Consider the following 14,833-nt stretch of genomic DNA (forward strand, 5'->3'; position numbering starts at 1 on the left):
TACCAATTTTTTCCTCTGATATTCTCATTTTGTTTATAAAAACATTTTTTTGGGGGGGAGGGCAGGGCAGTGAGGGTTAAGTGACTTGCCCAAAGTCACACAGCTAGCAAGCTTGTCAAGTGGCTACGGTCAGATTCAAATTCAGGTCCTCCCGAATCCAAGGCCAGTGCTTTATCCACTGCGCCACCTAGCTGCCCCCCTGTTTATAAAAACATTTTAAAGTTTTTCATCTCCCATAGGAATTCTAGTTGAAATTGTGCCCAACCTCTTTTATGAGACTTTGATTCTAGATGTTTTGGAGTCATTCTGTTCTTTTCTGTTGGTATCTTGAAACATCCCTGTCACCTTAATAGTTTTTTATGGTGGGATTCATTTTTCTATTTGCTCGTTCTTCCAGCCTACGTCCAGTTGGAATCCTGCCTCACTTTGTAACTGTATTGCTCTAGGCAAGTCACTTACGATCTTCCAGCCTCGGTTTTTTTTATCTGTAAAATGGAGATAACACCCACCTTCTAAGTTTGTAAGGATCAGATGAGAAAATTCATAGTACTGTGCAGATCTTAAAAAGCTAATATAATTGTAAAGGATACCAGGTATAGGGGGCAGCTAGGTGATGCAGTGGATAGAGCACTGGCCCTGGATTCAGGAGAACCTGAGTTCAGACCGACCACAGACACTTGACACTTACTAGCTGTGTGACCCTGGGCAAGTCACTTAACCCTCATTGCCCTGAAAAAAAAAAAAATAGAAGAAAAAGGATACCAGGTATATCTTGATTTCTGCTTGTCAGGGAACAGTGGATTTCTAGCATTTTACTAGCACTTAAGGTGAAACTTAGTCTCAGTGGGATACCACTTATCCTTTAGGTCCTCTGGTATGCTATAGGCTAACATGGAATGTTAGAACTGCAGAGTGTTTCAGGGATCTCATTTTATATGTGAAGAGACCAAGACCCCAGAGATTAAGTGGGTGAATGGCTCACCGTGTCCCAGTGCCTAGACTAAGCTTTTTCAGGATCCTTCTCTGGAGCTGTGGGGCAGAGCTTTAGCAGACGAGGTCAGGAATGTGCTTCCTTTGGTGTTCAGGCGGGGATCATAGAGGAGATGTTAGAAGACACTTTTGAAAGCATGGACGATCAGGAGGAAATGGAGGAAGCCGCAGAAATGGAGATCGACAAAATTCTCTTTGAGATTACAGCAGGTAAGGACCTCCGTGCATCCTTTCTCATCTCCTTTTTCCCTCTTACTCAACCTACTGCGTGTCCCCACCGTCTTTGATCAGTCTGTTGCCCAAGTCAGGATCTTTTGCCCTTTTCTTCACAATCTCTTTCCTTCCCAGGGGCCTTAGGCAAAGCACCCAGCAAAGTGACGGATGCTCTTCCAGAGCCTGAGCTTGCGGGGGCGACAGCTGCTGCCGAGGAGGAAGAAGAAGAGGAGGATGATCTTGAAGCCATGCAGTCCCGATTAGCCACCCTCCGAAGCTAGGTGGGTGCGCCTGTCCTGTCAGCAAGGGCTTGTTTGGCCACCTAGTGGACACCCCGGCTAGGACGTCCCCTGTAATACTTTTTGCATTTGTTATTGCATTACACAGGGTTTTTTCTACTCATTTCTGTTGAACTCCCTACAGAGGGGAAGGGGGCTGTCCCAGGTGTGGAAGAGGGGATAATTAACCTGAGGTGATTGTTATGTTAGTGTATAATTTCCAGATATAAAAGTGTTTAGAGTGGAGAAAAATCCCTTGAAACAAGTAGTCTTTCCCACAAAGCACTCTGAAGTATTTTGCTGCCTGAATGTTAAGTGTTCTGTAGATTTTTCTGAAAAACACTATAAATGGATTTTAATAAACTTCCGCTTTAAGCCCAACCCCACTGTTTCTTCTGTCCTTTGTGAAAAGCTATCAAGCTGTTTCCTCGGGCTAGTTCACCCTGAAAGGGGAAGGGATGCTTCTCTGTGGGTGATGGCATGGTGAGGACACTAAGCTAATTGCTGCTGCTAATGAAGTCGGCAGTCTGGGACCCGCTGGTTGTGCCTGAGGGACTCCGACATCGGCAGGATCCCTTTCCTGGCACCCGGGGGCGGGGCGGAGGTGGGACACTGGGCAGGCTTGGCTTGGCTGTTGCCCTTGAATTTACCTCGCTGTTTGCTTTTATTGTCTGTCTGGGATAGGTGGCTTGCTTTCTGCTCTGAACTCTCCCTATCGTGATAGCCTGCAATCTCCAGCAGAAGAGGGATAGAGTGCCACTTATCAGTGCCTCCTTAGGAGCTCACAAGCTGGTAGGTGAGATGTAGTCATCCATTCTGAATAGCTGCTGTGAACAAAGGTCTTCAAATACAGCCAGAAATCAGTCACAGGAGGGGTTTGGTTTGTTAGCATTTGCACAGAGAGGGAACATCCAGGCTTCTCGTCATTGACTTTGCCATCAGCTTGCTTTTCTGCGTCACGGGTGGAATACTGGCTGAGCCTCCAGTCCAAAAGCCCGTGCTCATCCCACTGTCACAGTGTGGAGTCAATAGGGTTTTACACCTTGGAACAGCCAGGGCAGGGCAGAAGTGGGAGGGCTTTTGCCAGGGTGCTCAGGTCCCTTCTCCAGCCTTGGGGTCCATGAGGTCGGGTTTGTTGGGCTTCGTTTTTCTTCTGGATGTGGCTGGGCTGCCCTGCCCTGTGTATGAGGCCTTGCTCCGACTTGCCAGAGCTGGTGAGCCCAGGACTCCTTTCACTGGGTAACAGACAGCAGCAGGCCAGCAACCTCCTGTTCTGACCAGGCAGTCCCTTGCCTGGGCACCTGTGAGAATCGAGAGCTGTGTGCGACACGAAGTCTCATCACTCTCTGGTCTTAAAGCTATATGGAATTAGGGTGAAATCCTGCTGTCTGGGGGCCAAGGGGAAAGGTTCCTCCTCCCCCCATCCCTCAAGGGAAACATGATGACTTGGCTAATCTCCAGTCCATTCATCTATGCCCGCCAGATGTGTAGGTAGTATCATCTGTCAAGAGCCTGGAAGGTTTACACTGACAAATGACATTGTAATAGGGGGCAGGATTCCTCTCTAGGGAACATGCAGGCATAATGGAGAGTGCTGGACTTGGAACCAGGACGATCTGGGTTCAAATCCTGCTCCTGATATTAGTCCCTATGTGATCCCAGGCAAGCCACTTACCCTTTGTGAACCTTGGTTTCCTTCTCTGTTAAATGAGAAGTCTGAGCTAGCCTTTAAGGCCCTTTGGGACACTGAATCTGTGTGCCTAAGCAACCTGAGGCTCCTTTGCAGCCATATCCTCCCCCAGAGAGGTCAAACAGCTACTGTGTGCCTGGTTTGTGCTCTACCAGTGCCACTGGGGATGCATTCACTGGCCATACAAAGAAAAGCAAAAAAGAGGGGCGGCTAGGTGGTGCAGTGGATAAAGCACCAGCCCTGGATTCAGGAGTACCTGAGTTCAAATCTTGCCTCAGACACTTGACACTTACTAGCTGTGTGACCTTGGGCAAGTCACTTAACCCCCATTGCCCTGCCAAAAAAACCCCAAACCTCCCCCCTCAAAAAAGAAAGGCAAAGAAAACTACTTTCAGGGAGCTCACACTAATCTGCAGCAAGACCTGCCTGCAAATAATTAGTTGAGACTTGAAGGGAGACAGCAGCTGGGCCCTGGCCACTGGATCACAGACTGCCGGGGAGAAAAGTGCTGACCACTGGTGCCCACGGGAGTCAGAATGTAGCTCTTCCTTGAGGTAGACACCCAGGACCAGAGCTACTGCTGTTGCCACCCCTTACCCCCTCCAACAAGTCAGGCTGGGAGCTCTTTCCCCACCCACCACTATCCAAAAGTCTGGCTATACTCCATCTGTGTCTGTCTTACTTTACATCCAGGCTGCAAGCGCGGTTGTGGCCTGACACCTCTCACTGCCAATGGGCTCAGCTTTGACCTGGCCCACTTCTGACCTGGGTCATTTTGGTGTGGAAGAAGTATGACACACATCCAGTTGGGTTGAGCCCCACTACTCATCTGAGCCCTGTCCCCAGTCTCTCCTAATGTTTCTCTTATTTCTCCAGTTCCCTAGGCAAACGTGATAGGGATCTTCCATAGCACTCCCTCAATGCTTATGTGTATAGGTGTGTGTATATGTGTATATTGGCATGGAATATGATAGATGAGCCCTAGAGAGCACTGAACTTGCACTTACCAAAAAACACCCCCCCACACAAAAATTACAAAATAAAATGCCCCCCTCTGCCCCCAGACAACCAAGTTGAAATCCTCAGACACTAGAGAGAACTGTGACCTTGGGCAAACTACATAACTGGCCTCAGTTTCTTCATCTCTAAAATGAGGATAAATAGCATCCACCTCCAAGCTTTATTGTAAGGCTAAAGTGAGCTCTTTGTAAAGTGCTTTGCAAACCTCATGAACTAGATAAGATGCTAGCTAATATTCTATGCACACATCTTTTTGGGAGCTCTTGCCTAGAATCTCAGAGTTTTACAGTACAATAGAAACAACGGCTTAAAGGAATTGATCTTCAGACAAGTCTTCCTTTGCCCCCCAAAACATCACTCTAAAATTCTACCTGTTGAGACAAGAAACGTTTGGGCTAACAGGGCACTCTTATCTCTAGAGTTTTAATAAGTCTGTGATACCTACGATGCACCTTTTAATTTGGAGAACTCCTGAATGACTGAGGAGGCAGGGTGCTATGCGATAAGCATCATACCCGGCTCTGCTGCCATTTTTGACGTTCTCTTCATCTACAAAGACTTTCCAATTTCTATGTTTGAGTTGGTGGGATTCAGTTTTAAGTTAGCAACATGTTCCCAAAGTAAAGTACTTGGAATTCCTTGATCATCCTCAGCTCTGCACCCTTTATTTACTGTGACCTTAAGTTATTTTATATCCTTAGGCCTCAGTTGTAAAATGAGGGAGCAGGAGTTGGACCAGATGCCCTCTAGTATCTCTTCTGGCTCTCTAGACTTCTTTTTAGTTTGGGTTTTATTTGGGTTTTCTCAGATGGCTCTTCAAGTCCCGGGTGTTTAATAACTGATTTTGATTTCCATGGATTCTTCTTCTATTGGAACAGTCAAGTGTGTGCCTCAATAATTAACACTTACGAATCACTTGTGCTTCAATCATAACCCACTTCTCCAAAGTCTGGCTTTTGGTGAGAACAAGGCGCCATTACTGTTGTAAAGTTCCTCCAATTACAAAGTTATAAAGTTAGCTGTAGGCAGCATTTAAGTGAGCCCCTCTGGTAGCAATTCAGTCACTTCTAGAAGTAGCTTCTTTTCTCAGTGTCTCACTTCTGCCTAGTTAACATCCATCCAGAAAGGCTAATGTCTGAACTTGGGCCCAAACTCCAAGGAAATAGGCTCCATGAAGTAGTGGTTACCTTTTTACAGTTCACCAAAATATCCTATTCCTGTACTCTTTCTTGTTTAATTTGATAGCAGGAGAGGAAGTTGAGTAGACAAAAGTGTAAGTTTTATCACCAAGAGAAGACAACACGGAATATTAAATGAATATTGTTTAATGTAAAATGCTTAACACATAGAAATTAGCAAAGCCTCAATTAAATTAGATTTCATTTGCTTAAAGATGGTTAATCCCATGAATTATACAGTAGATTTTTTTTGTTGTTGTCGCTTAATGCAAGTCCTATGGTAATGCATTAAGAACTGCATCAGCCACTATATTCTTGGCTCCTCCTCTGTTCTCATTAGGGGAAAAAAAAATCCCCCAATATTCATAAAAGAAAATCCGCTCCCCCCCCAAAAAAAGATTCCTAAGAGTAGTAGTTACAAATCCATGTTGACAGCTCAACAGACAGGTGGGGAACAGTCGTAGATGTTTTCCAGAGCTCGATAAGAGGTAATTTTTTTACAGTTTGGTTTAAAACTCTGTAGCAGGTAAGAAGTCCCAGTTTCAGGATGCCGCGGTGTCAGTGAATAGTCACTACATATACACACTGAGTGTTTGTAAACACTAGAAACGTACATTAGACAAAGTACCTTCCCAAGGCAGGCACTGCTTAAAAAGGAGGATGAGGTAACATGAATTCCAAGTCCACAGAAATTCAGAAGGTCTGCTCCCAACAGCTGCCAGTAGTTCAGTCCAGTTAGGTTCTGGATCTTAAGGTTTGCTGTAACCAGATTCATTGGCTTTCAGTATTGCAACCGCATCTTTCACCGCATGGTAGATCACATTCTTCACCTAAAACAACAAACAGCAAGTTAAGACAGCCACTCTAAAACTCGATTTATTATAATAATTTTCTATCACTTTTCTGGCTCCCATCTGATTTTTTTTTTCTTTTTGTGGGGCAATGAGGGTTAAGTGATTTGCCCAGGGTCACACAGCTAGTTTAACTGGGGAGTATTAGTTAGGTGGCTCGCTGCAATATTGGGGCATGGAAGGAGACCAACAGCCTCCCTAAAAAACAGAACAGGGTTGGGGCAGCTAGGTGGCTCAATGGATCACTGGGCCTGAATTCAGGAGTACCTGAGTTCAAATCCAGCCTCAGACACTTGACACTAGCTGTGTGACCCTAGGCAAGTCACTTAACCTCCGTTGTCCCACAAAAAAACCCAACCCCCCCCCCAAAAAAAAACCCAGAACAGGGTTTATTAACAAGAACGAACTTAAAAACACAAGCAAGATCAGCCAATTGATTGGAAGCCCCAGGGCTGTGTGTGATCAGCCTGGGGTCTGCTGGGAAGAAGGGAGGAATTTCACCATTCTAGCTTGAAGCTAGAAAGTGATACAGGATGTGGCCATGTGTTCTCAGCTGATCCCTGGTCGGTGGTGTTATTAAGGTTGTATTGTTTCCCTTCCCCCATTTTTTTTCTTTCCCTTAATTCTACTGATCTTGCTTATGTTTTTAAGTTTGTTCTTGTTAATTAACCCTGTTCTGTTTTTGAGGGAGGTTGCTGGTCTCCTTCCTTGCCCCAATATTGGGGCGAGCCGCCTAGCTAACACTCCCCAATTAAAATTTGGCCCCTACGCTAGTAAGTGTCAAGTGTCTGAGGTCAGATCTGAACTCGGGTCCTCCTGAATCTAGGGCCAGTACTTCCACTGTGCCCCATCCCATCTGAATTTAAATGGTTTTTAAAGGAGCTTAAAACAAACTTGATTTGCAGGTGACAATGACTGTCAAAGACACAGTCAGGATCCCAAAAGATCTTGATGGTTTGACATTCAGTAAGTCACGTCTTATACTTGGGTTTAAAAAAATAAAAGCTTCCTTCATAGAAGATGAGGGAGGAATATGGAGAGACAAGGAGCTCTACAGAGGACCTGGGGTTTTATGGACAGCAAGCTCAATGGATGAGTTAGTGCTGAGTGGGATCACAGTGCACAGCTGTCTAGAGAGCTGTGGTCAGTGCAAGGCACCGCGTTTAAAGTGCTGAGTGATGTCCAGGAAGGCAGCCAAGCCAGCCTGAAGGGTTTCCTCCCCTCCCACCATCAGGAGACATTTAAATGCTGTTTTAAGGCGTGATGTAGTTGATTTTTGTAGCCACTTTCATGAAGTAGGTGCAGACGCTGTGTGTATCTAGAGGTGAGTCTAGTGAACACTCAGGGCTATCCCGGGCCTAGGAGACCGAGACTTTGGGAAGGACTTTGGAGCTCACTCCCAGTGCATAAATTCTGACAGTATCTTAAGGTTCCTGTTGGTTCCCAGTTGTTTTGTTGATAGGTTAGGGTTCCCAAGATCAGCTTCAAATGTACACCTAGGAGGTGGAATTGGTTTTTCCATGTTCTCTATGGTTAGACATACGATGTCTCATAGGCACTTGAACAGTACCAAAAGATTTCAGCGTGTGTGTGTGTGTGTGTGTGCGCGTGTGCGTGTGCGCGCGCACGTGCACGTGCTCGCGTTTCTGATAAGTGACAGGAAGTTACGTTCTTTCTTATCCCCCTACAATTTTTAATCGATAAAAAGCAAAACCTAAGCCTGCAATGTGAGCTCACTTCAAACACAAATATAACTAGTTAAATCACAGTTCTCTAACTGCAGGTGCTTTGTCTCAGGGGCACCTGAGGGCCATTAATATTTTCCACCATTACGAACAACCATTTCCTGTTCACAACACTGTCTCCTGTGTACAACACTAAGCTGAAAAGTATCTGAGGAGATAAATTGAGAATGGATATGGTCAGGACTCCCAAGTTTTGTCCTTCATCCTGGTCTTAATGCCTAAATGTTGACGTGTGATCATCTGAGTTCACGGATGACACAGCAATAAAAGTGTCTCTCTAGGTGTGGATGTATGTAACAGTTAGGTTGAGTGAAAAACCAAGTTATATTCCAAACATTAATATTCCATAAAATATTCTATAATCCTTAAAAAAGTTTAACCCATTCCCCCATCTTCCAAACTCACCTGTAGCTTATCTTCATGGTTAGTGTGTGTCTGAGATAGATAGCGAAATTCCTGAGTGAGCCAGAAGCAGTGTTTGACATGCTCTGGAGAAACAAAATCTTCTGCCACTTTTATACAGCTGTATAAGTTATGAACCTGATGCGGGGCACCTGCTGGGATGAAAACCACATCACCCAGAAACTGTACAATGGCCCAGCCCTGGACGCCGTACTCTTGGTGAAGACGCTTTCTGAGCGGGCGGTCCAAATACCAGCTCTGGTCATGAATGGGGTCATGATCGGCAGGGTTTTCTTGACCTTGTTCTTCTGAGACCTGGAACACATCCAGAATACCTTTCAACAAATGAATACTTAAGATGCAAGTCTGAACAATTCTGGGGTACTACCTCATACCTATTAGAATAATAGGACAGCAGAGGAAAATGACAAATCTTGTAGGGGATGTGGGGAAAATGGGATATTAATGCAGTTGGTGGAGTTGTAAACTGATTCAAACATTCTGTAGAGCAATTTGGAACTATGGCTAAAGGGCTAGAAAAGCATCCATAGTCTTTGACTTAGTAATACCACTACTAGGTCTGTATCCAAAAAGATAGGAAAAAAATTTAAAAGAAGGAAAAGGACATATATGTACAAAAAATATTTATAGCTGCTCTTTTCTGGTGACAAAGAATTGGAATGAGGGGATACCCATCAACTGGGGAATGGCTGAGCAAACTGGTATGTGATTATGATGGAATACTATTGTGCTATAAGAAATGATGAGCAAGATACTCACATGAGCTGATACAAAGTGAACTGTACTGTGTACAAAGTAACAACAATATTATAAGATGATCAGCTATGAATGACAGTTATTTTTGGTGATACAATGATCCAAGACAACTCTGAAGGACTTAGGATAAAAAATGCCATCCATTCCCAGAGAACTGCTTGCCTTCTTAAAGGGAAGGGTGAGGAGAGAGGAAGAAAAAATGTGGAACACAAAGTTTTTAAAATGGATGTTAAAAATGTTTTACATGTAATTGGGGAAAAATAAAATTCTAAATAAGGAAAACAACAAAAACAACAAGGAGCAAAAAACCCAAAATGAGTGCTTGACCATAAGCAAAATTCTCCAAAATCAAATTTAAATATCTTTTCTCACACTAATGTTGCCTCTAAAAGTAATGAAATCCACACTTTGTGGTCAGTAATTCAAGCCTTCCCTCACTGTAGTTCCTTATTGGCCTGGAGTGTAGGGAACTAGATATTGCCTAATAGTGCTTTGTACCTCTTGAATGGCGATAGCTAACTGCAAAAATCATTGCTCCTTGTAGAATGTTTTATTTTCAGCTGAATTTCTTATGTCTGAGATCCTTCAGGACAAGGTTTCTCTAAAGGTTAATGCTTTAACAGGACAAGAAAAACTCTACTAAAAAACTTCTTTCCACTATGATTAGTCCTATTTGTCCTTCAAAGTGAGTAGTACAGTTTAATTTGGTCCAAGCACAGCTTCCTTTAAGGCTTCAGACTGCAGCTGTCATGTAGGAGGCTGTGACTGACAGTGAATGATTCTCAACCAGATTGTTTCCACGAGACCACTAAGGGCGAAGATATAGTTTCTAGAAAGTAGCCTTAGTACTTAAAAAGCAAGCTCTAAGACTACCTTTGATGGTGTTTCTAGATTTTTTTTGGTCTGTCAAAAAGATATTACCCCTCCCCACTTACTATTCTTATTCTCTCCAATGCACAAGAAAGCCCTTCCTGGTCTGCCTGTTATAGAGGGAATCCCTGTGGAGTCCAATGAGATAACCAGTTTTGTTTCCTTTCCAACAAGTTTGATATTAGCTTCTAATAAAGCGACTAAGTGAAATCTCAGAGGAAATTAAAGAGCACCATGGGCCTTATCCGTACGTTGGTTTTCTATGGAACTTTGAGGGCCAACACCAAGAACCATCGATGGAGGGTCCTCCCCTGCCAGGTGAGTCAATAGCTTGACCAGTACAGCTTAGGCCCTTCGCTCCAACTAGAGACTGAAGGATTGCCTAGACCACTGAGAAATAAAAATATCTGCTTAGGATCACAGAGTAGCACAATTTGAACTCAGCTCTATCCACTACCCAATAGTGCCTTCCCTAGGATATGATTATTTTAAATAGATAGTAACATGATAAATATTGCCCCAAACCACTCATCCTTAGTTTTTTGCTTTGTAAGCTGATGCTGACAAAGCTTAGAAAACCCTATTGGCCAACCTTTCCAAAGGCCTCGGGAAAGCCCCAGCACATCCTAAGGCCTTTCTCTCCTGCTCCACTTCCACAGTTAGAAGGGCAATGCATGAGGCATCAAGCAGTGACTGCAGAAGCAGAGATGCATTGAGCCTGTTCCTACCGGGAACCTGGAGAAGGCCATGTTAGTTTTCGAAAACATTTTAAAGCTGGCCTTCTGTTTATGATAATGACAATTAAAGAATACCTTTTTAAGGAAGGATCGGATCTTCTCTGTGTCTTTAGCAGCAAAAATGTGCCAAAGTGCTCCTGGTTTCTCTTTGCCTTCGATAAACCGCTTTATTGTTAGTTCATCACAGTCTCCATCTTGAATAGTTTTAAGTACTTCTGTTGGGGGAGAGACGAGAAAGAGATGTAAAAGGACACTGTACTGCAGAGGCAAGAAGCTTCATTGCGCATGTTTGTACAGGATCATCTATCTTACCATCTTCCTGATCGAGTTGTCCTGTAGGGATGCCCACATAGACCATTACATTAGCTGCATCAGATATATCCAAATGAAGATTTGTCGTTCCGTACTTCCTATCTTCTGGTGTGATTAACCCTGCATGAGAGAGAAACTTTTTTAATGCTACATGAAAAGCGGACACTCAACCACTGACCCAGCATCAGTTCAGCCTCACGTGACTACAGTTTTTTCAGCCCAACTCCAAGGTGGAGGCAACACGTTCTAAGCAGATACTCAGGCTCAGCTGCTTGTGTCCTTATGTCAGCTCCTGTTGTTACCATAGCCTCCCTGCCAAGCCTGTCCTAGTAAGGACTGCAACTTATTTCTTTAGTTTTGCAGGGTAATGAGGGTTAAGAGCTTCGTAACAGTCACTACTTCCCAATGTGATTGTGAGGATCAAGTACTTTTGTAAAAAGTGCTTAGCACAGTGCCTGGCACATAGTGGGTAGGAGTTTAATCTTTATTTCCTTCTGTCTTTCCCATGACCCGTTGGCTCGCAGCAGTGGGTCTCATCATCACCCACAATCCCTTTATCAGGCCGTACATAACCTGCAATCGTTCAGTCCTCTAGCCATATGCTTCCCTCATCCAGAGGACGTCAGGCCACACCAACCTTTCCAGCCTGCAGTACTTGCCCAGGCTCTCCTGCCTTCCCCATGCCCCTTTCTCCTCGTTGCTGACCAGTTCCAGATGGCTTCTGCTCTCCAACCCTTTGCTCAGGTCCCACTGAGGCTCAGGCAAGCCCTAACCCCAGAGGCGTTACTCCTGCAGGACTCTCCTCAGATTCTTCCATTCCTACCTGGGTACTGCTAAACAAAGCTGGAGGGCATCACGTGACCAGGCCAGCACGTTATCTAACCTAAAAAGGCTTCAGAGCCAATCCCTTCCCTCCTTCCTGTCCTCCTGCCTGCAGAGGCTGTCCCAAACCTTCACTGGGAGGTGATCACAGGAACTCTAAGCTTTCTTTTCATGACGTTGTTTTTGGCTTCTTCTGGATTGTTTTCATCCCAATCAGTTACTCTCCTGTTTGTTTCTTTGGGGAGGCTTTCTGTTCCACCCATTTTCTTGTCTCAGCATCTCTAGGGTGCTCTCCTCTGTCCCATCAGCCAATTTACCCTTTTCCCTCCTAATGCTCACTTTCTGACCCGTCAGATGACGGTGTCCAGGGTCTCAAAGCATGTCAGCCGTCTCCCGAGCTGGACAATGCTCAGGTAAGAAGCCTGATTTAGGTGACTTAGGGGTTTGGGGGATGACAGAACTGGCCCAGATGCATGCTGGATTGCTGGGCTCTTTCCCTCAGGCTTGCTGGAGCGCCCCATAACTGGCACCCTAATTTAGACTCTCATCTCCTTTGTCCGGGAGGTGGGGTAAGGGAACTAATTATCCAGTCTCCCCCATCTCCAGTCTCCCCTCCACACAGCTACCAAAGTTACTGTCCTAGAACAGAGGGTTGACCACACCTCTCCCTTCCTCAATGCGCTCTGTGGTTCCCTGTCATTTCTGAGGTCACATCAAACTCCTGCTCTGCGTTTCTTACTCTACTTTGTGTGCAGACACTCCAGGGCAGACCAAGCCCCAGCACTTCCATCTCTATCCCTGTGTATGGGCTATTACCGTGCCTCAAGTGCACTTGCCGCCCCCACCCCACAACCTCTGTGTCCCAGTACCCCTCGTTTCCTTCAAAATGCTACTTGAGCAGGGCCTTCTACACAAACCCTTTGCTCACTCAAGCTTTCTTCCCCAGGAAGATCCTTTACCTCATATTGTGTAGACATGTGCACAGATGACTGTCCATGCTGCCTTGCCTTCAGGGAGAGGGCACCTCACACACTGCTGGGCACGCAGTCTGTGCTTACTGAGAAACTTCTCCGGAAAACACAAATCTAACTGGTCTCAACATTTTACTGCGCTGGGTGGCTAGGAAGCCACCAAATTACTCCTGATACAGGCAGCTCTAAGCCAAAGATGGGGAGAAAAGGGAATGTTTATGTGTTCCACCCTCTGCTGGATTCTAGGCATGTGCCTGCCTTACAGCAGCAGCAGCTGGCAAAGCCATTAAGTCACACACAAGCTGTGTTCTTCTGGAACATTCTAGCCATTTTCACCTCACTTGACCTTTCCAAGTTAAGGTGGAGGGGCTAGCCTGTCACTTCATTCGACAAACTATGAGGAAAGAAATAAGCTTGTTTTCTCCTAAGTGTAGGTTAGTGAGATCTGGGTTCAAATCCCAACACTACTGTCTCCTGGTATGACCCCCATGGACCTTCGTGCCACTTATCTGTAAAACAGCAAAACTATGTCTGCCCACCACCCTTAACATGCTTGTTTGGCAACCAAGATAAATGCATATAAAAATATTTGGGAGATCATAGAAACAGGTGAGCGGAGTAAGAGTGAGACGGAAAGGGGGACATTTGAGAAGAAGAGAAATCACTGTGAGAAGACAAAAAGAAGTCGCACTCATGGGAGAAGAAAGCTTTCGGAAGAGAACTCCTCATTTAGGCCAAGGTCACTGGGCTGTGTGATCCCTGTCCCCAGAGAAATTCATCAGTAACTTCAGTTGTGACCCAAGATCACACACAGATACTCCTGCCTCTGCTCTTAGCCATCCTCATCCTCGGTCAGCGTTTGGGTGGCAGGCAGAGAGGCCGCTTTGCCCTGTGGCCACAAAGCTTCAGGCCCCAACTGTGCCTGAAGGTGTCACCCAGCTCTCAACCAGCAGAGGGCACCCACCCTCTGATCTCACAAGCCCTGGGTACACATTATACAGGGGTTTCCAAAATTTGGCTCCTTAGCCTCCCTGTAGGTTGAGGTTTTAAAGGATTGGCCAAATGTTAATCTTAATAAAGGCTGTTTGTAGTAATAAAAATAGGACAACATCTTAGGGTCTCCCTAACCAGTTGGGCCTTCCCAATTAGTACATAAGCTCATAAAACCAGGCCAATTTTGTATTAATAAACTCTCTCAATAGGCCTGTGTAAAGTTACACTGGAGTACACTTCACTTTCTGAATAGTTGTTTCACCAGGACCACATTTCTATTCTGTTGTGGGGATGGGGGTGGGAAATGTGCATAAATCTACAGAGGAAGCACACAACATGCTTGTTTCTCAGCACTGTAATTCTGTAAGATTAAAGAGGCCTTTCCTGGGCATCAGAGATGTTGGGTAGACCCAAATGAGTTGAGTATCCCGACCCCAAAAGCCAATAATTTGATGTCACAAGAGAATGAACGAAAAAGTGTTTGAGAGCTTGCTCTGTGTGCTGGGCACACACATGGAAAAGGAGAGGCAGCCTCTGCTCTCAAGGAGCTTGCGTTCTAATTAGAGGAGACAACCCATAGAAAGAAGTGTGGTTGTCAGATGACTGGAAAGGCCAGCAAGTCCTAAGCATGTGGAGGCAGGGGCAAATGGCAATGCCGGGCATATGCAGATGACATCAGGAGGTCGCTATGGCACAGAGGCATAAGATAAAGGCCAGGAGGACAGAGGAAGGCCTGGTGGTCCTCCATCCAGAGGGCTCCAGGGATGTGCCTCAGTATGTACACCTCGGTTTGGCCCTGGCTTATGTAACATTATCAATGATGACCTGCATATAAAGCCCTAAAAAGCACAAATGGCGGGGGCAGCTAGGTGGCGCACTGGCTAAAAGCACTGGCCCTGCATTCAGGAGTTCTGAGTTCAAATCCAGCCTCAAACACTTGACACTTACTAGCTGTGACCCTGGGCAAGTCACTTGACCCTCATT

The 14,833-nt window shown here is 45.3% G+C and overlaps 2 protein-coding genes across 3 annotated transcripts in view; one reads left to right on the plus strand and one right to left on the minus strand.

Moving 5' to 3' along the window:
- The window catches only part of CHMP3 (charged multivesicular body protein 3), a 45,590-nt gene extending 43,728 nt beyond the window's left edge, over positions 1-1,862 (plus strand). For both annotated transcript variants that reach the window (XM_043983036.1, XM_043983037.1), the window contains 2 exons: positions 1,086-1,200; positions 1,339-1,862. In XM_043983036.1, the coding sequence (XP_043838971.1) occupies positions 1,086-1,200; positions 1,339-1,484 (261 nt within the window). In that variant the 3' untranslated portion in view covers positions 1,485-1,862. The remainder of the gene's footprint in view (positions 1-1,085; positions 1,201-1,338) is intronic.
- Positions 1,863-5,500: 3,638 nt separating this feature from the next.
- Positions 5,501-14,833, minus strand: part of KDM3A (lysine demethylase 3A) — an 83,262-nt gene continuing 73,929 nt past the window's right edge. The window contains exons 22-25 of the mRNA XM_043983033.1: positions 11,064-11,183; positions 10,827-10,966; positions 8,371-8,682; positions 5,501-6,199 (exon numbers count right to left, since the gene is read on the minus strand). Of these exons, the coding sequence (XP_043838968.1) occupies positions 6,119-6,199; positions 8,371-8,682; positions 10,827-10,966; positions 11,064-11,183 (653 nt within the window). The 3' untranslated portion in view covers positions 5,501-6,118. The remainder of the gene's footprint in view (positions 6,200-8,370; positions 8,683-10,826; positions 10,967-11,063; positions 11,184-14,833) is intronic.

The sequence above is a fragment of the Dromiciops gliroides genome, chromosome 2 (genome assembly GCF_019393635.1).
Source record: "Dromiciops gliroides isolate mDroGli1 chromosome 2, mDroGli1.pri, whole genome shotgun sequence".
NCBI classification, from domain to species: Eukaryota; Metazoa; Chordata; class Mammalia; order Microbiotheria; family Microbiotheriidae; genus Dromiciops; species Dromiciops gliroides.